This window comes from Anopheles merus, chromosome 3L, assembly GCF_017562075.2.
Source record: "Anopheles merus strain MAF chromosome 3L, AmerM5.1, whole genome shotgun sequence".
NCBI classification, from domain to species: Eukaryota; Metazoa; Arthropoda; class Insecta; order Diptera; family Culicidae; genus Anopheles; species Anopheles merus.
In genome coordinates this window covers 34207142-34230873 of record NC_054085.1, presented here as the reverse complement: position 1 = coordinate 34230873, position 23732 = coordinate 34207142, and the positions used below count along the sequence as shown (strand labels likewise).

General features: G+C 45.8%; 1 protein-coding gene across 12 annotated transcripts in view; it reads left to right on the top strand.

Annotated features, from left to right (window-relative positions):
- LOC121598524 (atypical protein kinase C) overlaps positions 1 to 23732 on the top strand; it is a 104739-nt gene that overhangs the window by 75326 nt on the left and 5681 nt on the right. For 9 of the 12 annotated variants that reach the window (XR_006005587.1, XM_041925516.1, XM_041925518.1 and 6 more), the window contains 9 exons: positions 16417 to 16502; positions 17183 to 17341; positions 17823 to 18007; positions 18079 to 18285; positions 18370 to 18680; positions 18758 to 18858; positions 18934 to 19128; positions 21806 to 21927; positions 23191 to 23317. Coding sequence is in view for 11 of the 12 variants with exons in the window: in XM_041925516.1 (XP_041781450.1) it covers positions 16417 to 16502; positions 17183 to 17341; positions 17823 to 18007; positions 18079 to 18285; positions 18370 to 18680; positions 18758 to 18858; positions 18934 to 19128; positions 21806 to 21927; positions 23191 to 23278 (1454 nt within the window). In the remaining variant the exon portion in view is untranslated. Of the gene's footprint in view, positions 1 to 16416; positions 16503 to 17182; positions 17342 to 17822; positions 18008 to 18078; positions 18286 to 18369; positions 18681 to 18757; positions 18859 to 18933; positions 19129 to 21805; positions 21928 to 22910; positions 23027 to 23190; positions 23318 to 23732 lie in introns of all 12 variants that reach the window. The other 3 variants (XM_041925519.1, XM_041925520.1, XM_041925514.1) reach the window with 1 other exon arrangement.

The window sequence follows — 23732 nt, the reverse complement described above, 5'->3', positions numbered from 1 at the left end:
AAGAGGACGTGGCCTTACTCGACTGAATAATCGTGGATTCCTAGTATTCCAGCATCCTCGACCGTATCTCTGTCTGCGTGTATGTGGTGTGTGTGTGTTTTATGCTTTCCGATAGGATATCGTGTGCCGCTGTGCCGAAACTACGCCAAATTCTGCGACAATTTCCCCGCGTGGCGTGTAGTTGTCGGACCGAGGGAGGTCCGTGTTCTGCACGGTTGGTGGCAGGGCTATAAATTTTAGTTCCGGAATAAATCATCCCAGCTACGTTACGTACGTCTGTACGAACGTTGCACGCTTGGAGCGCTTTTCGGTGCAGCTGCTGCTGCTGCTGGTGGTGGTAGCGCACATCATGCACAACAACCGTTCGGCTGGTTGAGGAACTAAGGGCTTGCAGCCAAGAAAACCAACTTGTGTGTGTGTGTGTGTGTGTGGCTTGACGCAATCGCGCGTTTATTTTCACCTTTGCCACAAACACCACCAACAAGGAGTGCAGTGGTGGTAGAGGATTTCTGCGCGCAAGCTTCACGCTAGGTGACGTGATGCATCGGTTATTTTCTGCTTTCGATTAACGCCCAACAGCTTGCAACGAGTGGCGGTGGCAACGCTTTGTTCTGGTTTTCGTTCTTTTTTTTGGAGATATAAATCTTTTCCACTCCTTTGGTGTGTAGCCGTTGTTTGTACGGAACAAAACGATGCACTATCGTGATTGAAATTACGACGAAATGTGTAGAAAGGCGCGCTCTGCAAGTTGTGCAGCTGTAGCTTTAGAAACGTTTTCAAATAATGTTCTTGATCAAGCAGAACGATTTGTTTAATATGCGCTAGATGATTGAACTCGTTATAGTATGACTATTCTATCCAAGAGAATACTTGTTTTTTTTCTTCTCCAAAACGTGCTAGATATAGGTACACCTAAAGCTGATAGCAATACTTAGGAACTATCTATAGACTGTCGTTTAGATATAGCATCGGAGACAAAGCTTCGAGAACCCATTGCTCTGTTCCTAGCACACACTGAATTAATCCAGTACTAGAATTGCATTCGTCTGAATTCCTTGTCCTATGCAATTATAGACACATCGCCATGGGACAGCCGAAGAGCTTCTGATAGAAGATATTGGATCATTTTTTATTCAGAGTTCAAGACTATTAGTTCAATACAAAGCGGTAAATGCATGCAATGGATTCAATTGAAGAGGGGAAATAATGTGTTTTGGGGATTGAATGCAAAGCTTCAGAGATTTTGCAGTGCGTTTCGTAGCTCCTGATAATTCGATTTGAGGAACCAACATGCTATTCGTGTCCAAGGTCTACATTTTCCATAGATTTCCAATTTTGTCGACTTTAATGATCCAGTTCCTAGAATCATGTGTTTGAAAGTCGCTCTAAAGATAATTATTTACTAAATGGAGAAGTAAGTTATAAACTGTTTGAAGAGTCCCTTCTCTTCTGTACGTCAATCGTCATGTACGAAAGCTTTGTACTCTTTGTACAATACTTAAAAATAGTTTCAAGTGATTTAAAACTGTTTAGGAAGTGTATTATGGATTTAGTCCATTGATATGTTTTGCGTTGAAATAATTGTCTTTCTTCAGAAAACGACCATTGATTGATCATGCAAACACCTGGTCCAATTACGCACACGGGTGGAAGGCATGGCAGGAGGACGCGTCTTAATTGTGCGGGTGCCAAAGGTAAACGTCAACTTACGCACACCCCAGTGTACCGCATTAAACGCGTGGCCTAGAAGCTAGATGCGAGAAAGGTGATAATCTCACGCGAATCGATAGCGCCAACCTGCTGGAAGAAAACGGTCCCGGCCCGGGTGGCATGATTGTACACGCTTCAATTACCCTCGTTCCGGTGGTGGTGGTGGTAGCATTCGTAGATTCCTTCACGCACGGTTCGCGCCCGGGAACATGACGACTCGTAGCACGCAATGCAAATGAAACTGGAAACGCACCGGAATCGGTATATCATCGGCAATTCTGCGCTAGTCTGCGGTTGCGATCTGATTAGGGTTGCGATTTATCAGCCGCGGTTGCGTGCGGTTGTGTGTGATGCTATCGAAACTGAAACATCAAGGGACGTTATCAAATGTGGGGTTCTTTGAAAATAAAAACGCTATCATTTCTATGTTTCCAACGTTTGCATGTACACGCTAAATGTTGAAATGAAGTACTCCATTATCTGTAATTTAAGGTCTTTAATGGTTGTATTAGGATCCTTAAGAATTCTTTTCCAGCATTTGCCTCCGTATACCCTAATGAATGTTGGAAATTGTTGAAAATTCAAATTCGGTCCAGTGAAACATCAAACGGCAGTATCCTTGCGGGCTATTGTGATCGTCCCTTTTAAGGGATGATAAAATGGGGCCTTGCTAGTTCTTCGGAAACGCGATTTTCGCATCGGCAAAGGCTGGTACGGTCTTATGCTGAAATCGATTGTTTGACCACTGTTTGTTCAAAAAGGTTAGCTCTGGTCAGTGTGCAGCAGCAGCAGCACTGCACAACGCTGCGACCACCGAGCACCGTACGGAGCACGTTTGGTCCTTTGAAGTTCGCTCGCTCGGACATCCATTGAAGCTCCGGGTTCGCTCATGCTAACGATGACTTCGGGGCATTGGCAATAGAACCTGCCCTGGCATTCCCTTCCAGGAACGCCCGTCCTTGCGATTCGAGCAGTAGATTGTGAAGCGATTGAATTCAAACGCTCATGCTCATGCCGTGTGTGTGGTTGGTTCCATCGCACGGATTAATCGACACTACTATACCCCAATCGGGGGCAACTAGTACGCGGCTACTGGAACGTGGCACAAATGTACGCACTACCGGCAATCCCTCCAAGTGCGTGTTCCACATCCCCATGTCCCCTCGCGCGTCCCCGGTCGGCAGGGGATTTTCCGGCTGATTAAACCGATTCCCTTCCAACGCGCTAACGAGGCCGAGTGTCTGTGGCGACACAATGGAAAATCAGTGGCGCAATCACGGCCCCGAAGCCACAGCTTGTTGTGTTTTCATCCCCCCGTTCGCTCCGTCCCGCCAGGGTGGTAGAGCATCTCGAATGATAGTTTATTCATTTCTTGGGACGATAGGCGAAGGCGAGAGAGTGGCTGGGGTTCGCATATGAATGCAGATCTAGGCGTACTCTTTCCGCTAGCCAGTGCTGGCTGCGGGAGTCGAGGCCTTGGCAAAGTGGAGATGAGATTACCCGTTTTGTATGCGTTGATTTACATTGACGTTGATTGGTATCGTGCTCGGCGATGTGCTCTCGTGCTCTATGTGCTTATTGCACGCCATGTCCTAGCAGCGACATATCCGCGGTATGGTTGCGTCTGTGCCTAGCAACACATGCCTACCGTACGTTCCGAAGCCTGTAAATGTATGTCCTGCGGTGTGGAAAGCTTTAACTTTGTACACCATTGCCCGCAACGATTGAAGCGGATGGAAGCTATCGTAAGGAAGTCATTTAAAGTGCTTCCAGCTGTCCTTGTCTTGGTGCTATTGTTCAGCGAAACAATGCACTTGGCGTGATGTTGTTATGCTTTCTCGTATAGGAGTCATCGGGTAGCGGTAGTGGGCGGATTGATTTGCCGCTCTGTGAGTTAGAAAATTACATCGGGGATTTCTGGACTGGTAATACACCCAGCTGATTGCAGCAGGTTTGCTGAATTAGTCAGGATAAGGCTTCCGGAAGACTCTGCGCAGGCAAGCAAGGGAGCTTGCTGCTATACTGAATTTTGAATTCTGACAGCATCTGGCAGACGTTTGAAGCTACCCTATCTCGAGCATAGGAATTGACCAATTAATTTTACAGCTTTATTGGATAAACTTTCTTCTCTATATCTGTCTTACACCTCTTACCGTGAGTGCGAGATGGTGTGTTTCTGCAAAGCACTACAATGTAGCCAGGTAGCCACACACACCCGGCTGTGTCTCGGGTATTGTTATGGGTTTGAAATTTGTAATTAAATCATCCCATGCTCTGGTTGTTGGAGGCTGCCAACCGGAGAAGCATCTCCTACACACCATACATTATGCTGACCGATTTGTCCGGTCTGCCAGAGGGGGGGGGGGGATAATGCGCAACGTCGTGGTGCAGATAAGCCGACGGAGAATGGCGTGAGCGCGGGCGCGTTCGTGTAGGATGAATGATGCTGGCTTGTTGTCGCCTTTGGTGGTGCATTTCCGCCCAAGAAGGCGAGCCAGATCCACACGAGATGTATGCGCTTATTTGTATCTAAACAAGAAGGCATGTCCGCGTGTTGCGGAAGGAAGTAATATGCGCATTGTCTAAGGTAGATTGACGAAGGGTTAGCTGTGGAGGGGCTGCTTTTGGAACGATGCCTTGAGTCAGTGTGTTGTGGACTGCTCGTGGCACATCATTGCGGTGTAAAATTACAGGAAATTTAGCCACCATTTGCTGCCGGGTGGTTGGTACATCGCATTGCTAAACAGACTGCTCGTTCATGTGATCGTAATTGCAGTGGGGTGATTATATGCTCATGCTGTATTATATTTATGCGCTCTGCTGGTAAGCGGAGAGTTGAGAGCTTTGGTTTTAGATTAAACTGAAACTTTAAAGCCTAAACGTTTTATGCTGGAGTGACTGTGTTGTAGCGAGAAATGGAAAAAAAACGCTGCCACCTTGCTCAACTGCTCGTTAGCATGGGCAAAGCGGCAGCGGAGATGGTGCATTGTTCAGTGTAATACAAGCCAATCAGAAAGCTCGCGAAAAATAGCAGCACATAAATAAATTAATCATCACCCCTTGCTCTGGTGGATCGTGTTCATCAAGGTGCAATGGCACCCGCTGTAAGTGCCTGAATGGGTGGATTCTCGTTCCCAGCGCTTCCGTTATCAGCATCCGTGCACGAACGGGCAAATTAAACATGTCGCACATATTGATTTTAATTCGTTTACCATGTTTGAACTCTGTGCTGGTGGTGGTTGTGCTCTCGGTGGAGCTCGATGAAACATAAAATTGCACTAGGAAATAAATAAAGCGAGTGGAAGGAGGATACATACCCGGCAAGGCATCGGCGACGAGAGGCCATTCGATGTATGGAATTTTATTTTTCAGTGTATGCCGCTGTCACTATTTGCAAGGACCTGAGCGTGTCCCAAAGGAATTTTCATTTTTTTTTCTTTCTCTTTCTCTCTCTCTCGTCCTCGAATTCGGAACGGAAACAATTGCAAAATTGAACATCAAGCGTTGTGTTTATTTTTGGTAGTGTGGCCTTTTTTCACCCTCCGTGGTACAAAATGTGTTGTTAACTCTTTTACCGAGCCTACGTGAAAACATGATTTAATATGCAAGTTTTTCATATGCAAGGCCCATTCACACCCTGGGAGTGTAGTTTCGTCCGAGCACACACACACACACACACACACACACACACACACACACACACACACACACACACACACACACACACACACACACACACACACACACACACACACACACACACACACACACACACACACACACACACACACACACACACACCACACACACACACACACACACACACACACACACACACACACACACACACACACACACACACACACACACACACACACACACACACACACACACACACACACACACACACACACACACACACACACACACACACACACACACACACACACACAGATACACACAGTTTTGTATGTTTCGGGCTCTTATAAAGTCAACTATTTTAAAAGCTGAAGCTTAGAGTTTCAGCACGCGCCCCCTTGGGAACGTGCCGAAAATGAGTCAAAGTGCTTCGGTTGTCGGTTTGTGTGCGAGATAAAAGTGTGGTGTATGCCCTGGTTATGCTCCTGGCAACGTTCCCCGCCCACTCGAATGCAAATTGTGCATGCCTGTGTTGGCGGGTGCAAAAAACTTTTCGCAGCTTGAACGAACGATGAAAGCTTATCTAGCCTAGGGAATGTTTTTTTTTTCGCTTGCTTTTGAACGCTTTTTAACTGTGCGAATTGTGTGAAAAATATCGAAACTGGTGTTTAGCAAAAAAAAAAATGGAAAGGAACGATGATGTGAGTGTGTTTTTAAATCCCTCTTCCATGGGTCGAAATGTATATGCTGGTAAAAATATTCGTTCGGAAAGCCACTCTCTCTCTTCCGAACGTTTTCTCGTCTGTCGAACGCCAGTTTGGCCTGGGGCCAGCGTCCCAGCACTGATTCGCTCGCCGCACCCTTCGCAAACGCGGCTAAATGTACCCAAACTGGGACAAAGTTTCGCAATAAAGTGGGTGTGGGGACACCTCGCACTGGCCAAATGAAAAAAAGCTCCGTAAAGTCGAAAAAAGTTAGTAGGTGACAAAAAAGTGTGTGTGTTTTTTTTGCGCCCAGCCAGTGCCAGTGCAGTGCTCCATGTTCCAATATGTTTATCATCCATTAGGGTAAAATGTGTGATGGGGATATGGGGATGAGTGTGTGTGATTCAGTGTGGGCAAATGCTCCCCCCCCCTTTTTTTGCTACTTTGGTGCGTTCCGGTTCACTACCTTTTCTACAGGAGCCCCCGTAGGCATAGAGAGCATATAAATTGCAGTGGAAATTTGTTTATGACACTTTATTTTCCCGTAGAAGGAGGCGGATTGCAGGATGTGGGTGCCGCCAGGCTGTGAAGATGGAAGATACGTGCAAGATAAATCAAATAAAGTGGTTTTCTACAATTGATGTGCGACGGTTTGTGTACGAGGCGGCTTTTGGGCGATGTCGTATTTTCGTAGGCAAAACTAATCGCTTTTAAAAGCAGCCGAGGGGCATTTTTTGTGTTGAATTTGTTGTGCGATGTGCGCCCTTGTAACGCTGTGTGTGGGTGTAGTGCTTTTCACTTCCGAATGGTGGATGATTTCTATTTTGCGAACTGCAGCAAAAACGTTAGCATAGAGTAACTCTTCTCCAAGAGCTGGGCGAAACTGTTCATCGAGATTTCGCCGATGCCGGCGAAGCTGAATTGTATCGTTTGGTCGGACTGGGCTGTAAGCAGGAGCAAGGTACGCCGTACTTGACGATACTGAGCCCGGTGCCCCGGGTTAGTGCAGCGCATTTGCAACATCCAGTCACAATCGTACACCGTTGAAGCAATGCGTGGTTTCTGCAGGATAAAGAGATTGGGCTTTACATTGCTTCACTTTGAACACCAACGGTCATCCTACCAAGTCTCTTAAATTTTCCACACCGCGGCAAAGCAGGAAGGATTCGGTGAGAAACACCAACATGGAGATGAAGTACACGATCGAGAAGCTGGACAGTCCATGCGACACCAGAATTAAGCAGCAGTCCGCAATGATGAGATATGTGCTGTAGTACTGCACGAACGCGATAGGTCCGATGACGGCTTTCAGGTGTTGGAGTTGGCTGTAGTGAAGTGGGTAGAAATTAGAGATCTGATGAGTCTTCGAAGACTACTGTCAAACGTTTAGTTTAACAGTTTCGATAGAGTAACTATGAGCCTCCAGGCTTAGGTCGTGAAGTTATCAACAATACTCACACAAACAATTCATCCAGTCGTTGCATATGAGGTCTCAACTGGTCGACAATATTATTCCAGAAGATATCTCCACTATTTCCAAAATCACTCTCCAAACGAACACTTCTTCCCACCTCCTCCAGCGAATGTATCAGTATGTCCACCTCAAGCTTAAAGATGCTCAGCAGCAGATAGCACATCATGAATCCCATGCAGTACATCCCGCCCCAGCCCATCGTCAGCACGCCGTACACAATCTGCACCGGCCAGCCACCAACGATCGCTCCCCGGAACTGGAGCATAAACTCATCCAGCTTCATCACGTTGGTGGCAGTGAAACAGACTGTCTCCGCCAAGTTGATACCCATTACGGTCAGTATCACACGATTCGTTCGACGGTAGAAGCGGGCCCGTCTGCCAACCGTCGACGGGTCGGTCCGCTGGTAGGAGGTGTGATCATTCAGAAAGGTCTGCATGCGTAGCATTAGCGGGTAGTACCACTCGAGGATGGCAACGCGCAGAATGACGACACTGAAGAACCACATCACGCCAAGGATGTTTGCTGTGCTGAAACTGTCCTGCGGATGGTGCAGTACCCAGTGGGTTTTGTGGATGTAGCTCAGATAGATCAGAGCGTACAGCGCACGGTACAGATACCAGAGGATACGATCGTGCCAGCCATGCGGTGTGTAGTGGATGGCGTAGATCTTCTCAATGTAGCGCTGCATGATGAAGAAATCCGAATGCTCGGTGTAGTGAGTGATACGGTGCAGGAACTGGGTCCGCTTGCTGGCGAATAGCTGCGTAAGGTGGTACATCTTGCACTGCTACTGGGGATTGCACTGGGTAACTAAGAGGGATTGGTCCAATTTGTAGCGATTATATTGAGAATTCATTTGTTTGTCTCTGAGTGCCATGGTAACTGTCACTACTGTCTTTTTATGGCACTTACTTAGCGAAGGTGTCAAGTGTCACCCTTGTTTTAGTATTGCTTGATATGATTTGCCATTAATATAATTATGGCTTTTTCCAATCGGTTTGCCATTTCACATAATGTCGCCTGTAATTAAAGCATCCTGGCCAGCTGCACTGCTGTTCCAATGTGCTTTGATCTTTAGATCGATTGATCTTGGTGTTAATTAATAGTGCTAACAGTAGTGCCTCTCTTCTCACCACGACCTGCTGATTGACCTTTGACATTGGTCCTGCAAAAAAAGTGTGTTTGAAATTGCTATTAATTAGTGTAAAGCACCTTTAGCAGAAGCGTTTATTGTAACAGGAGATTTAACAGGAAAATACGCTCAATAACATGAAAGTAACAGGTGAGATGGTGCTGGACAACTACAAACACACACACTCACACCCACACAAATGACATTAAATTGAATGTTCAATTAGGCAAAGTGGTTCGGTTTAAAGCTTGTCCGTTCGGGATAAATCGACCGTTCGTGAGAAAGCAAATCGCTTGTGCAAACAAAAACCAGCTTCGGATGAAGAATCGTGTTCGCTTTTATCCGGTCCATTTATTAGCGTGCGCACTGAGAAGCAAATCAGGCGCTAATGTTGAGCTTTCGGCACAAAACCTGCGGAGAGGGGTTGGCAGTTTAGTTTGAATCAAAAGGAGGAGTTGGCGGCTGAGTGGCTCTTCTTCCACAATCACGACCGTTCATCTCACTTGTTGCCAGCCGTAGGGATGGGGGAAGAACGGAAAATCAATTCCACAAAGCTGGCGCCTCCCGGAGAGCAAATTAATCAGCCCAGCACACAAACTTTCGGAATATTTCACAACCTTCCTGATCCGCCGGTAGCAGGGCTCTGTCCACCTACTAGCACCTTCGCTAAGCTAACCTTTCGGTGCGGCGAGTTCGTAAATCTCGGACCAAAGCAATGCTCTCTGGTACCGCCAAAGACAAACAACAAGCTTTGCCGAAATGTTCCATCCGTGGTTCCGTGGATAACTAAAAAGAACGCTCCTCCCCTTCAATAAACGTTCCGATTCTGGCTGGAGCTGATGATGAATCGCGGTGACGGTCGGAGAGAGAGTACAGGATATTTGGGCACTGTTGCGCCTTGCGGGAGTGTGGCTGCATCTGTTCCGATTGATTGTTCTATGTAAATTTGAGCGTTTCGCGATTTGCACAAGGCACCGTCTCGTTGCTGCTGCCCGGGGACCAACCGGGGAAGACGGCTGGGCGTAGATGGTTGTTGATGTTTGATTTGTTTCGGAATCGTTTCGAATCCAGCGAAAGGTGAGGTTCCGCTTCGAACAGTACGTCAATCCTTTCCGTCCTTCCAGCAAGGAGAGAAGCGCAAAGGTAAGGAGGGAGTGTGTTTGGCGTACTCAGAGGCGATTGTTTAGGAATTTGATTTGACGCTGGATGCTGGTGTTTGGACTATTCTGAACAGAAATAGAATTCCTCCTTTTTACTTTGGTATTCTATACTGTGTGAGTTTTTGCTAGTTTTTTTTATTGTTGTTTATATCAGAAGTCTCTCGCAACATACGTGATGGCGAAAGCTTTTTGCTTTCGTCGCTACAGATGCTCCTTTCAGCTTCCAACAGGTGAAGCAACAGCAACATCGCCTACGACGTGTGCTGAAGGTATTGATCGATGTTCTCTGCTGTAGGTGGCGGTTCTGTTTATCTGTTTACTTAGGCAGGTCTAGTTTCGGGGAGGTGTGTTTTGCATCATCAAACACCAATGGTTGGAAAGGGTTATCAAATTAAAGATTCGTTGATTTGATAGACCATTTACGAGCTTTTAACGCACAGAGTGATGAAGTCTGTGGATATGAAAGAATGATAAACTAGTTTTACCGAAATATGGAGTTTGCAAACCTAAGCTACACGTGATGTAAACGGAATTTCCTAGGTGATTCGACGTACTGCACATAGTGATTTAACGATCTAGTTTATTTGAACAATTAAAGCTTCCAGGAAATGATGTGGTAAATAGATCTGCATGTTTTCCAAAGTTTGTGTTGCAAAAAATATGCTTGAAATGCTCAACAAAGTTCATGCGTAATGCGTAATGTCTACATTCCAATATTCCTTTTCCTGCGAAAACGTTGAGTATTTTTCTCTCCTTCTCCGATTCTGATGTTCATTAGTAGTTAGCAGAACTCGTCAGAAATTGCTCATCGGCCTGTCTCTATTCATCTCCAGACATTCGGAGTACGAGTGAATAAATACTTTCGCATTTGTTTCGAGAGCTGTGGGCTGCCCGTTTAAGGTGCTGCTAACTTCAAAAAGACGCTTCCAATTTCGAGAATGAAATCAGAATAAAGTTAGCTGTGTGGGCATAAGAAATGTGGAGAGTTAGGTGAAATATTTTTCGTCTTATCAAGATCGTCTGGGCGAAGAAACGGATCTAAGAACTAAATCTTATTTCAACAATATTCTTTCAACAGTCAAACTTGAGAGTTGGTGCTTGTTCGGGCGAGAGTTAACCTTTGTGGCAATTTGCTCATCAACATTGTTCACAAATTGTTCAACCATGTTGCCGTATGCTGCATGAACCTTTATTCATACGAATATAATTAAAAATTCAGTGCAAACAAAGTTCCTCATCACAAGAATCCGTTTGAACAATTTCATGCACTGATTGTGATTTGTGAAGGTTGTATGTTACATACATTTTCATAATTTGGTCCACAAAATTCTTTTCACTACGTATGTGCATGCGTATTCCAATGCATGAAAGAAGTGCTTTTTAGCCTCTTTTTCCCACCACTAAAGGGCCGCCGGGCTTGCAAGTTTTTGCTCTTTTCATTTCTACAGTGGCTGAGAGATGCTTCTTTTCGTTGAAGCTCACATTAACCGTGGGTGGGTAGTAAAAGTTGGGTTAGTTGCAGATATGATGGTAAATGAATTCTTCTCTGTCTTTTCACAACCTCGCCCTACCCACTAGAAGCACTACCGGCGCTCGTTATGGCACTGCGCTGCGAGTTAATTGTAATCCGACTGACAGATGGAACCTCCAATCAACGCCAACGCTCGCAGGACGATTGAGCGAACACCGATGTGTTGACGGTGGCAAAGTGAGCACATATAATTTATGCAGATAATACTTTGTTCGGAGGGTATGGGGGACCGGAGCTTGTTGGTGTAGCGCCACGGTGGGTGGTGCGCGCAGAAACCACTGTCAAGAGCAAATGAGCAAAAAGCCCTCTGTGTGTGTGCCTTCTGTGTGTAGCGTTTTGATTGTGGCATTCACTGAAGAATCCATTAAAGAGATGAATTACCGTTGACGAGCGCCAGATGTGGTACCCGGCAGTGGGGCTACAAAGCAAACGCAAAGCTTTCCTGATCTCACGCTGCTCTCCTCTGCGCACTTGGCCCGCCCCTTCCTTTCGTTTGGGGAATCCTTATAACCCGTTCCATCCGTCTCGGTTGGTAGGTTAGTCGGTCGGTCGCTCGGTCGGACGTCCGACTTTTCCGGACGGCACCTCAGCTAGCAAGCTATAATGTTGGTGGATTTGTGACCGAACTGTTACACCCGCTTGAGCGCCCACGAACGCTGGGTTAAGAAGTCGAGTCTCGCACCCCGGCGTTTCGATAGAGCTGCCGGCCAGTCGGCGGGCAGCAAATTTAATCCCGCATCCCGCACGGAAACAGGATTATGAATTTAGTACCTGCCATCAAACGAAAAGAAACTTTCGACTAGTCTGCTGCTGACGGGAACCGGAAGCACTGGGAAACAAAGGAAGGAGTCTGGTCGGAGGGGCCCACCCGTGGTTAGGTTTTGAATTTTTAATGCATAATGTACTTAACACACAGAGAGAAAGAGGAAGCGCGCGCGCACGCGAGCGGCAGGAGCTTTGTGAGCGGACTCGAGGCCACAAAAGCTTTGGCAGACGATATCATGCAAATAATGTTTGTGTGATGCTTGTTCACGGCTCTGTTGTTGCTAGTGGAGAAAAGGTCGCTAAATCTTGTTATCAGTTTTGTGAGTGAGGCGATGCAAACTAAAACAGTTTCCGGTTGGCGATGAAAGTTGGACCAAAATAATGCAAACGACCCAGACACGGGTCTCCCCAGGCAGCATTGAACGATTAAATTTGAGTTTGGAGTTTTTGGATTTTTTGAGTTCTGTGTTTATGTGCACAGGAAATACTACCGGAGTGTGAGTTAAACGTGGCAAACGTGACAAAGAATTGCTAACGGCGGTTGGGGATGTGTGTAGTTAAACCCTTTTGCTGTTTAACTACAGTGCAAAACTTTATATCCGATAAAGCGTTGTTGTCCCCGTGGTGGGAGGTGGTAAAATGGTGCGGTTTTATGAGTGCTTTGTTTTTGTTTAGATTTAACAACCACTTGCGGCAGAATCGTGGCAGGAGTGTTCGGTAGATACACTTTGGGAAGGGCTGGAAGTTTGATTCATAATGTATCAGTTCATCAGAAGGAGAAGGTTAGATTATCAGTGTGCGGGCAGTTATTTAAACGGGGGTTCAAACACAGTGCTATATTTTAATGGTTTTATAAAGTATCCTGTTTAATCGCATGTAATCATAAAATACGTTTAGTATGCTGCAGAGTGCTTAACAGTGGAACCTCTGCTGAAGGAAATGGTCGAACCATATTGACTGACAACCGTGGAGTGCTGGAGTCGCCCAGTGGTTAAATGAATACGAGCGCGGGCGTTGAAAAAGCGGGACGTGTATCAATTCTCGGTATAACCTGGAATAATTTGTCCTTGTATGTACGTGTTTATGTGTTTATTTATGGATGTGTAAGAGTGGAAGATTTGGCATGTAGTAGAGCTATATTAGTTGGTAGTTGCTAATAAAAATAATGAAGATACTCGCTGTTGTTTAGTAACAAAATAGAGAATTATGTAAGGACAAAACTCATTAAAGTCATCTAAAATACTGTTTTCAAAAACTAAAGAAAAAGCTAATCCTGATAGGACTTCTTCTCAACGTCCGCTGCAAAAAAGCTTCTCCTTTAATGCCTTTAATGAGAGCCATACGTCGCCAAACGGTAATGGATGAAAGTTTCCGGCAGAGAGAGAGTGTTTTCTTCTTCTTTTTCTGTTTGCCTTTAATCATCCGATATGCTGGCGTGATTGTATCCTATTATTGCCAGCGGACGTAGTTTCCTTTGGATGGGTACACCATGATGGAACGCGTTTAGTATGCACAACTTTGCAGCGGACAGGCGGATGGACACAGTTCGCTATCAAGCTCACCCAACTTTATCCACCCCAAAAATTGCATACACGTTCAAACGAATCGTCCCCGTTAAGCGATACTTTGGTTACTCCTGCCAGCTTAAGCCCCTCCCAGCAGTCTGTTGAGCGGGCATTCGCAAGAGGAAGTACGGTCAAGTTCGGAGGAAGCGGAATAAAACCCAGCGCTGGGTCGAGTAACGAATGGATAACAGTAATGGAATATTAATTTTTAGCCCTTTAGCCCGCACAGCGCCTACCGGTGTTTGGTGTTTCCGCCCGTTTGCTCTGGGGCCGTTTGAGTGTGAGCAAAAAGCCCGCCGGATCGCTTGGCCAAAGGGGAAAAACAAAACGCATCCCGGAAGATGGGAATTGTAATCAGCGAAATTGTGTGTGTGTGCACACAGACACACACACACATGCAGGGCGAGCGCGTGCTGGGAAAGTAAAATGAGAATGTAAATTGTTAAATATCGGCTATCCACCGCTGGCGCACTGCCGTCCCATAGCTGCCCGCCACAACCCTATGGAATATACTGTTTGATGGTAGATAACGAAATTTGTGACCATTGCTGTGGGTTGGTTGGAATGGGAACGGGTTTGCTCGAGGCAGCACGAACGTGCCAACCGTGGGCAGATTTTTGAAAATTAATACTACAACTCTGCAGCTGAAGTGGGCCCCTTGGGAGGCGAGCTGAGTGGTACCGTTTCTGGTTTCTAAATTACACGAGCAAACATAGTTTTTCGGGGATGCTTCCCTTGAGTGAAAAGGTAGAGTTACTCTGTGCTATCGCAACCAATATGTTGCGTGTTTCAGTGAAAGGTATGCGAGTGTGTTTGACAATGTATCTACATATTTCAAAATGATTTCAGACATTTCATTAAAACTTGCTCGCGCATCATCTACTACGGGACGGGCGGAAGAATTCCCCTGTCTGTCTCTGACGCGCTCAATGTACTCGCAATACCACGAAGGTCAGAAATTATCAATCATTTAATTTGCCTTGCCCATACCTCTACAAAATTCTTCAATTGAGAAGCATCGTTCGCCATCGTTCGTGGTACCGAGTGTTTTTCCGCTGTATCTACGCTGTACGAACCGGACGACCGGACTCGAGCGCGGCCCAGTCCCTGGGCAAGTTAGCAGCTTAATTGACTTAATCCAATTATCCTTTTTCCCCGTTACGTTGGATGTTGTTGGTGGTGATAGCTCTGTGTGTGTATCTCTGTGTGTGTGTGCTATCCGTCCAAACGCGTGAGGGAAGGTTAGATTGGAGCCTGGGCTCGCCTTAAGCCGCCGGGTTTGGTATGTACCTTTTCCCAGACGGGAAAGGCTTTTTGCAATTATTGTTGCTGCATCCTTGGCTGTTGTACTCACCTCGACCGCTAAACAGCAGGGGGTTAGTGTTGATAGAGCGCACTGGACGTAAGTCTGACCGCGTCCTGGAAAAGTGTGAGTGGCGTGGAGTATCTCCAACTCCCCTTCTTCAAGAGCCTGGCGGATTGCGGAGCCCGACTAGTTTGCGTTTATTGGATTTACCAGATGTAAGTGAATGTAAGCGGTCGGTATGATGATGGAGGCGGTGTGGCGTTGGAATTCCAAGCATCATTCGGAAGAATCGTTTGGGTCCTAGCTCAAGCGAAATATGTTAAGTGAGATGAAGTGAAGAGATTTAATGTCTTGGATCTTTGCATTGCAGGTATATAGTGTTGCCTAGCTTGACTCAAATGGACAATAGTTTATTAGTGTTTCCTTCGGGGTAAGGTTATGAGCGGATGTTGTGATTTAATCTAGAGTAATGCAATATGGTTATGTCAGTTTTTTTTCATATCCCAATGCATACGCCTTCAGAAAGTTGTCGTGCCTATCGTAAAGCCATCTGGCAACAATGAGCAGGACGCCAAAAAGCTTTCCCATTTCAATTCACTTATCGGGTAGCTCCAACAACCAGCCACCCTTTAAGCATCCTTTCGAAGTCCACACTCTGTTGCCGGCCTGTTGCGCTTCTGTGGCTGGCTGCCTGGCGGTCGTTAAGTAACGTTGCCGTCGGAGTATCCGTCCCACCATCAACGGTAACGGATGCGTGGCCAAATCCAATTTTATTACGCACGTGTGTGTGTGTGTGTGTGCACATAATTCCAGCAAAATCTGCTCAAAAAGCAAATATTAGCTTCACTGTAGAGCGCTTCCGACGATGGATTGGGTACTCACGCAGACCGTTCGAGACCAGCGCTGTTTATGTTGTTGTACTTACCGGTTTCTGCGGATGCTGTAATATTCCAGCGGTGCACCAAAGCGGTTGTTACAACTTTTGGAAGCGCATACCCGGTTTTTGTGGAACCAGGCGGGGGAAAACTTTGTGGAACTCCCCGTCGCGAGTACGTGGCTACGATGGCTGTCTTCTACCTAACGTTGCGATGCACGAAACAGAGCATGCAGAGCTGACATCAATTCAGTGGAATTGAACCGTCACGAAGCACACATCAACGTGCTTGTGTGAGGTAAAAGGGAGCGTTATTCAACAAGAATTTTGCGGAACTCATCGTTCCAGAACTTTCTTTAAGGACCTTACAGCTAACCTACCACGTGTAGCAATATTGTTTTCTTATTTAATCACCACTCCCTTATGACGGTGCAAACCGACAGAAAGGCACATTAATGTGTAATTTTATGCACATTATTATGCACCAGCAGCAGCAGCAAATCGACTTTCTAACACCGCTCTCTCCTACCGTTTATTTTTCCCGTTTCTACAGGTAGCATCTACCGAAGAGGAGCCAGAAGATGGCGTAAGCTGTACCGGATAAATGGACACATCTTCCAAGCGAAGCGATTCAATCGAGTAAGTAGCAGTAGTAGTAGTTGTGTATGCACATCCTCACACTAGATCCTTTCCCCTTGCTGGTTTCCATCGAACACACACAGACTGCGCCGCGAGAAGGCAAATGCTGTTACCCGGTCACCTTAATTCTATCATCAGGAGGCTTCAGCTCGATACTACTGGCTGTGTCGCTTGCTGCCTTATATCTCGTTCGAAGAAAAACACGAAGCCAAAGAACCGAGCAAAGCGCTCCCCGTTGCAGACTATTGAATTTTCTTCATTAGACTTTGCACGGTTAATGTTGAGCGCGCGGTGTGTGTGAGTTTATGTGCACGCGTGCCGATAACGGCGCAGAAGATGAAATTTAACGAGCAGGAACAAAATGGGGAAGCAGAAAAAAAAACACATTTTCCCGACATGATTTTTCCTCCCTTGTCGGGGTCGGTACCACCGCGAAAATGGTGCATGGAGGCACGGGAAAGGTAGCAAGGAAACCTCATTAGTCCGTTAATTTAAAGCCGTCAAATTTAATTTTTATCCTTCGTGTGCCACAAAAGCGGCCAGCAGAGTTTTTCAACCTTTTTGCCGCCCGTTAGTCCACCTGTTCCTATCCTCTTCCTTTCCTCAGTGTGTGTACTGTACTATTTTGCATGTTCTCTTACCTGTAACGTGTGCTTTTTTTCTCTCTCTCTCGTCCACAGAAAGCCTTCTGCGCCTTTTGCCACGACCGTATCTGGGGTCTGGGCCGGCAGGGATTCAAGTGCATCCAGTGTAAGCTGCTGGTGCACAAAAAGTGCCACAAGCTTGGCAATAAACCGTGCAGCAACGAGCATGTCGAACCAGTCTTCAAGGAGCGCGATGTAAGTATGACCTGTTTTGTGAGTGGCGAGTGTGGGTGAGATCTACATATGGTGCCTGGGCATAAAAAAGGACCTCCAACCAGCGTTTTTTTACACACTCTGATACACTTCCCCTACTGTGCTGGTAAAAGTCGTTAAAGCTTTCCATTTTATGGTCGGAGTAGTGTGGGGATTTCTCCCCTCTTTCGGGCCATGTACGAGTTCTCTTTGAATTAAATCTGTACGGGCTTCTTCGTAGACGATGAGAGAACTGAAAATACAAAAAAGCGAAAAAAAAGCGATATAAATGCTCTACAGAACCATACTTACACGTTTGCGGTGAGCTGGAAATTAAATTAAATTCACCGGGCTCACCTGTTTGCATTAACACTTGACCGCCCGCCCCCTTCAATCGTCCACCATCGGGATGTTCGGTGCGCGATACTGTCCATCGTTTGCTGGAATGTTATTAAGATTTATTTCTGCGCTTTATTTCTTCTAGCACCATGATCCGAATGATGAATCGAGCACCGGTGACGTCATTCAGGCCCCGTTGGACTATCCGTCCGAGCTGCACTCGGGCGATGGCTGCGACCAGGTACCGGTCGAGGTAAATGACAACGTGGAGGAAACGCTGGAACCCGTCACCCAGCGGCAGTACTCGCTGAACGATTTCGAACTGATCCGGTAAGTAGACCGAGCGAAGATTCAATGCAGGTCTCTCTGCTTAATGCTTTACTACGTTCCCTTCTCTACAGAGTGATCGGCCGTGGCAGCTACGCAAAGGTATTGATGGTGGAGCTGAAGAAGACGCGCCGTATTTACGCGATGAAGGTAATCAAGAAGGCGCTCGTGACGGACGACGAGGACATTGACTGGGTGCAGACGGAGAAACACGTCTTCGAGACCGCTTCGAACCATCCGTTCCTGGTTGGTTTACATTCGTGCTTCCAGACGCCATCGCGGTAAGATGCAAACTGCCACAGTATCCCAACCCAAAAAAAAAAAGGAACTTTATTCTGACCTTTCTCCTTTTCTCTATTTTGCAGGCTGTTCTTCGTGATTGAGTTTGTCCGTGGTGGAGATCTGATGTTTCACATGCAGCGGCAGCGCCGCCTGCCCGAGGAGCACGCCCGCTTCTACGCGGCCGAGATCAGTCTCGCGCTCAACTTCCTGCACGAGAAGGGCATCATCTACCGCGATTTGAAGCTGGACAACGTGCTGCTCGACCACGAGGGCCACATCAAGCTGACCGATTACGGCATGTGCAAGGAGGGCATCAGACCGGGCGACACGACGTCCACGTTCTGCGGTACGCCCAACTACATCGCGCCGGAAATATTGCGCGGAGAGGACTACGGTACGCGGGGATGGCAAAGTTTGCGAAGAGAAAGTCATATACATAACTACGGTAATGTGTGTGCCCTTGTTTTGCAGGCTTTTCCGTCGATTGGTGGGCGCTGGGTGTGTTGCTGTACGAGATGCTGGCCGGGCGCAGTCCGTTCGACATTGCTGGTGCTTCCGAGAACCCGGATCAGGTACACTTTCAGGCGACACGAACGAAGATCACCGCTAAACTTTAACACGCCCTTTTCTTCCCCGCTCTACCGCAGAACACCGAAGACTATCTGTTCCAGGTGATTCTGGAGAAGACGATCCGTATACCGCGCTCGCTGAGCGTGAAGGCAGCATCCGTGCTGAAAGGTTTCCTGAACAAAAATCCGGCCGACCGTTTGGGCTGCAATCGTGACTCCGCCTTCCTGGACATTATGAATCATTCGTTCTTCAAGAGCATTGACTGGGAGATGGTATGTATAGGGGTGTTGCGTGCGGAAAGCTTTTCCGGTGCGCACGTGTGTGTGTATGTGAGTTTTTTTTACGACAGGGAGACAATTTTGGGACAGTACATACAGTTATTTATTAATTTTACGTACCAGACTTGCGAATTATTTGCACAAAATTAAAAAAAAAGAATGGACAAACAGCAGACAGACAAAACCGGGAACTTCCCAACAATTGGATTGACAGCGGAAACTAGTAGTACAATTCCTCCACCCATTTGACACATTCCATCGTTCCACCTCTGTTTCATTCCTTGTCTTTCCTGGGGAGTCGTGTGGTTCACTGTTGATCGTTTCTTTATGTTTAAATCATTTCAATTCATCCCGCGCTCTGGTTTATGGATTTTTTTGTTCACATTTATATATTTATTGATTTCAATTGAAAGTTAAGTGTAAAAAAAGCGAGGAACAAAAACAGGAACAAGCGAGAGAAGCTTTATTTGCCAATTTTCCATTACCTTCCACTCATTAATATTCACACCATTTTCGCCCATTAAGCAGTCAATTTCCGACATTTTCTTATTTATCGCCGGGACGCAGGTATCTTTCCATCCCCTCGCCCGGCAGCTATCTGCAGGCGGGCGGTAGAGCGAAAAGAAAAACGATAAAATCCAACCGATGGTGAATGCGAGGTGAATTTATTTTTCATCGACACACGAACTTAAAACAAATTCCTATCAGTAGTATCACGTCCGATGGGCCGAGAGTCACCATCTGGGGACCGTGATACAGATATACTCGTTTAATGATATTCCCATGATGTGGAAAAGGTGCAAAAGGAGGGCGAAAACGAAATGGGGTAGCAGGGTGAGTGGTGGGTAAATCTGGGCAATTTTAATCCCTCCCAAACCTCGAACCCCCTCCTCCTCCTCATACACGATACCCCGATGCGGTTTGTCGTGTGATGTAAAGGGATTTGCGGTTGTGATATTAAATATAACCTCTCATCCCGTGTGTTGTGTGTTGACTTACCGGTTATGGATGCGTTTTTAATTGAACATCCGACCAAATGACGCATGCATGGGTTTGTTTTGTGACTGCTGGTGGATTTGTCACCCATTTGTAGGAAGCAGCTTTGTACGGTGGATGCTTCTGGATGACGCTTTTCGCGTGTGTTTAAGCAGCAGAATCCATCCATCATACGAATGGGGTTGACTTTTTAGTAGAAATAATAGGCGATAGAACCAGAATGTGGTTTGTTAAATGACTAAAAGATTAAAAGATTACTTCACATGATTGCACTAGTTGAAACAAAGAGATTATTGCATTTTGAAATGATTGCAAACAACATAAATTGGACGTCACTCATGGGTTAATGTAAAACGTCGAAATATTTTACTCATGTTGCGTGAAATGAAAAGGGTTGATAGATCTTAAAATGGGAATGCAAAAAGCTTTTACAATTTTCTTGAAAATTCAAAATACATTAACCGTTCCGATAAAGGTGTCTGGTAGTAAAAGGCTGAGGTAGAAGAGATTAGCTTCAAAAAAATAATCTGTCCCCCAGTTTTGAAAAGGACAAACGCGCGACAGTTGTGGTTCAATTTTGTGCGAAAAAATATCCAAAGTGCCCACCATTAGTGTTGATTGTTGTCGCTAATGGAAGAGGGTATTTTGAAACGCACAGACACATAAACACACCGTAATACAGCATTAGTAGCAGCGGTGGTAGCGCACCACGCCATGCAATAGCTTATGGCGCCGCGCGCGCGTACGTTATTAATTTTGTTATTTTTGCGCGTACCGAGAAAATCAAGGACGGGTGCGTTCATCTACCGCCCACCGCTTCTTGTAGGGGCAACGGCTGAACCGTCAACTGAATCTTGCCCTGCGGTGGTGCTAGTGTATGCGTAGGATTTTGCACAGAAGGTTAGAAAGGAATAAAATAAGCGGAAACTCCCTTTTTTGCGCTAGACGGCCATAACGTCTAACCGCAAATGTCGAAAAGGAGCGCACATATAATTGGATTATGGCAGGCTATTTATATTGCTATGGGGTAGTGTGTGTGTGTGTTGCCTTTTTTTCTATTCTGTGAGCAGCTCTCTAGCATAACTAGCTTATCGTTGCCACCAAAACCGCAACCGCACCGCTGTAGGGGGTGGTTTCGGAGGGAAAAGCATTTAATTGGATCTGGTGATACGAAAACAGGCAAGGATAACGCCGGTAGTGTAGTTTAGGATTTATCCTAGCGGAGAAATCTGGTTCACTTCGGAGGGTTTTATTTATTTATTTATACCTTTTAGTTTTGTTTCCGTTTTGTTTACAATCAATCGTCTCTATATATTAGCTAACACTGTATCACTCAATCATACATCATACAGTAGTATACACCATTAGTAGCTTACACTCAGTATTTGTTATCTTCCCTCAAGACGGAACTGCAATCTTTTTCTTAAAACATGAACATTATGAAAATAAATTGTACATTAAATCGTTACTACATAATGTAAAATACAGCTAATGACGCCATATGTTTATCGTAATATCTAACCCTAACTAACCAAAAACCTTAACTGTAATGCTTTTCGCTTACCTTCCGTGTGTACCGTGTTTGCTGCTGGTTTACTGCTCTCCCCGTACCTTTCGCTCACTCTCGCTCTAACATTCATCATCAATCGCGGGCGTGTTTCTTTGCGAACTGCAGCTGGCTCAAAAGGAAGTGACACCACCGTACATCCCCTCGTTCGATGGGTGCGATCAGGACATAACCTGTCACTTCGATCCGCAGTTTACGCGTGAACCGGCCGACCTGACACCCGACGATCCGTAAGTTTGTAACGCGGTTGCAGGACAGATTAACAAAGAATCAAGTAAAGGATCACGTTACCGGATCCTCCGGGCAGCAGCAAGCGTTCCTCCACAGCAGCAATACGTCGTGGAGCGTCGAGATAGGAATTTTGGAGGGATAAATAACGGATAGCTTTAACGTTTGCTTCATTCGACTGTCCTATAGACCTTCATACCCGATGGCACACTTCTATGAACCTTTGGGACATATGGTTTGGTGGAAACATCATGTCACTGTCTCACTGCCTGGAGATTGTGTCCTATTTGGGCTTTTTGATGCATGTTTATGTGAAATTCGTTTATGTAATTCCTTTAAAATAGAATTTTGATTTGACTTACCTTTAATTATTGTAAATAGCACGATATGGTTTATTTATACTTTTAGTTGAATTTTCACTACTGCATAATGCCACAAATAATACAATAATTCTAATACATCGATACAAAAGAATTATTTTAATATTTGTATAGCTTTTAGTACCGATAACAAATATCCTATGAGTATTTGCTTTGAGTGTTGTGTGTGTCTCATCATATCTGATTGTTGTGTCCGTCCTGTAATGTTCTAGTACTATTGCACACATTCTCTTGGGTAGTGCACAGTGCTTGCCATAATTATCCTCTCGCTCTGTCTTCAATCCATTGTTTGGAAGATCGATTTTTGACCTACGATAAAGATGTTTACGTTTTCCCGTCTGACGATGTATAAACCTCTCCCAATTTCCCCGGACTGAGTGTTTGTGTGTGTATGTGCGCGTGCTTATTTCATGATATTATGCTTTACTGATTTGTTTACTTACTTTCCTTTTCCTAATTTCGTTGGAATGTTTCCATTTCTTGTTTCGTTTCATTTTTTCTTTATTTATCATGCTCGTGTTTGCCATTCTTCTTCTACCCTCCCCCGCTCCCGTGTTCTTTAATGCATCTGTTTCTGTGCGGTGGATTTTTGGGCCGGAGGGTAGCTCGAGCAAAAGCAAATTACGCCACCGTTCCGCCCGCGGCTAGACTCCGATCGCGATTTGGCCAACTTCCCGCCCGAGTTCACCGACGAACCGGTCCACCTAACGCCGGACGATGAGTGAGTATTTTCGTTGTAGAGCGCACAAACCCCGGAGGATCCAGCAACGTGTCCTCTCTCGGCATGCTTTAGAGAAGAAAGGATCGCTATATAATGCCGTTCTGAGGTTAAGCTGACTGTAAAACGTTCACAATCTAATCGGTATCTTTTTATTCTCGTTTTAGTCGCGTCATCGACAAGATCGATCAATCCGAGTTCGAAGGATTCGAGTATGTGAACCCGTTGCTGATGTCGTTGGAAGACTGCGTTTGACATCACGCATCCTGCGAGCTGCATCCGTACAACATGCAGGTATGTGTTGCGCCCGGCTAGCTCGGCGCTCGTAACATGCCTGATGATCCACCACCACACAAAAACAATTGATCTGTTTTAGTTTACACCATCCGTGCACCAGAGAGACGCCAATCCGGTCACAATACGGTTCATACCGATAATTGCACAAACACATCCTTTTTCACCGTGAGGTCATTAATGAGATTGAATGAGAGAAGGAAAAAAGTCTTTTATTTTACAAACAAACACTCACTCACACTTTTTGTATAAAAATAGGTTTTTGTTTAAGTGTACAAAGCGTCCTCCGCAGCGTGCTACATACAAAAATGCTGCAATCAATCAACATGAAGTTTGTGGTGGCTTTCACTTGTGTTGTGTCACCATTCCCTGCTGTGTGTCGTTTACTTTTTCCGTGTTTGTCTCTTCTTCTTTT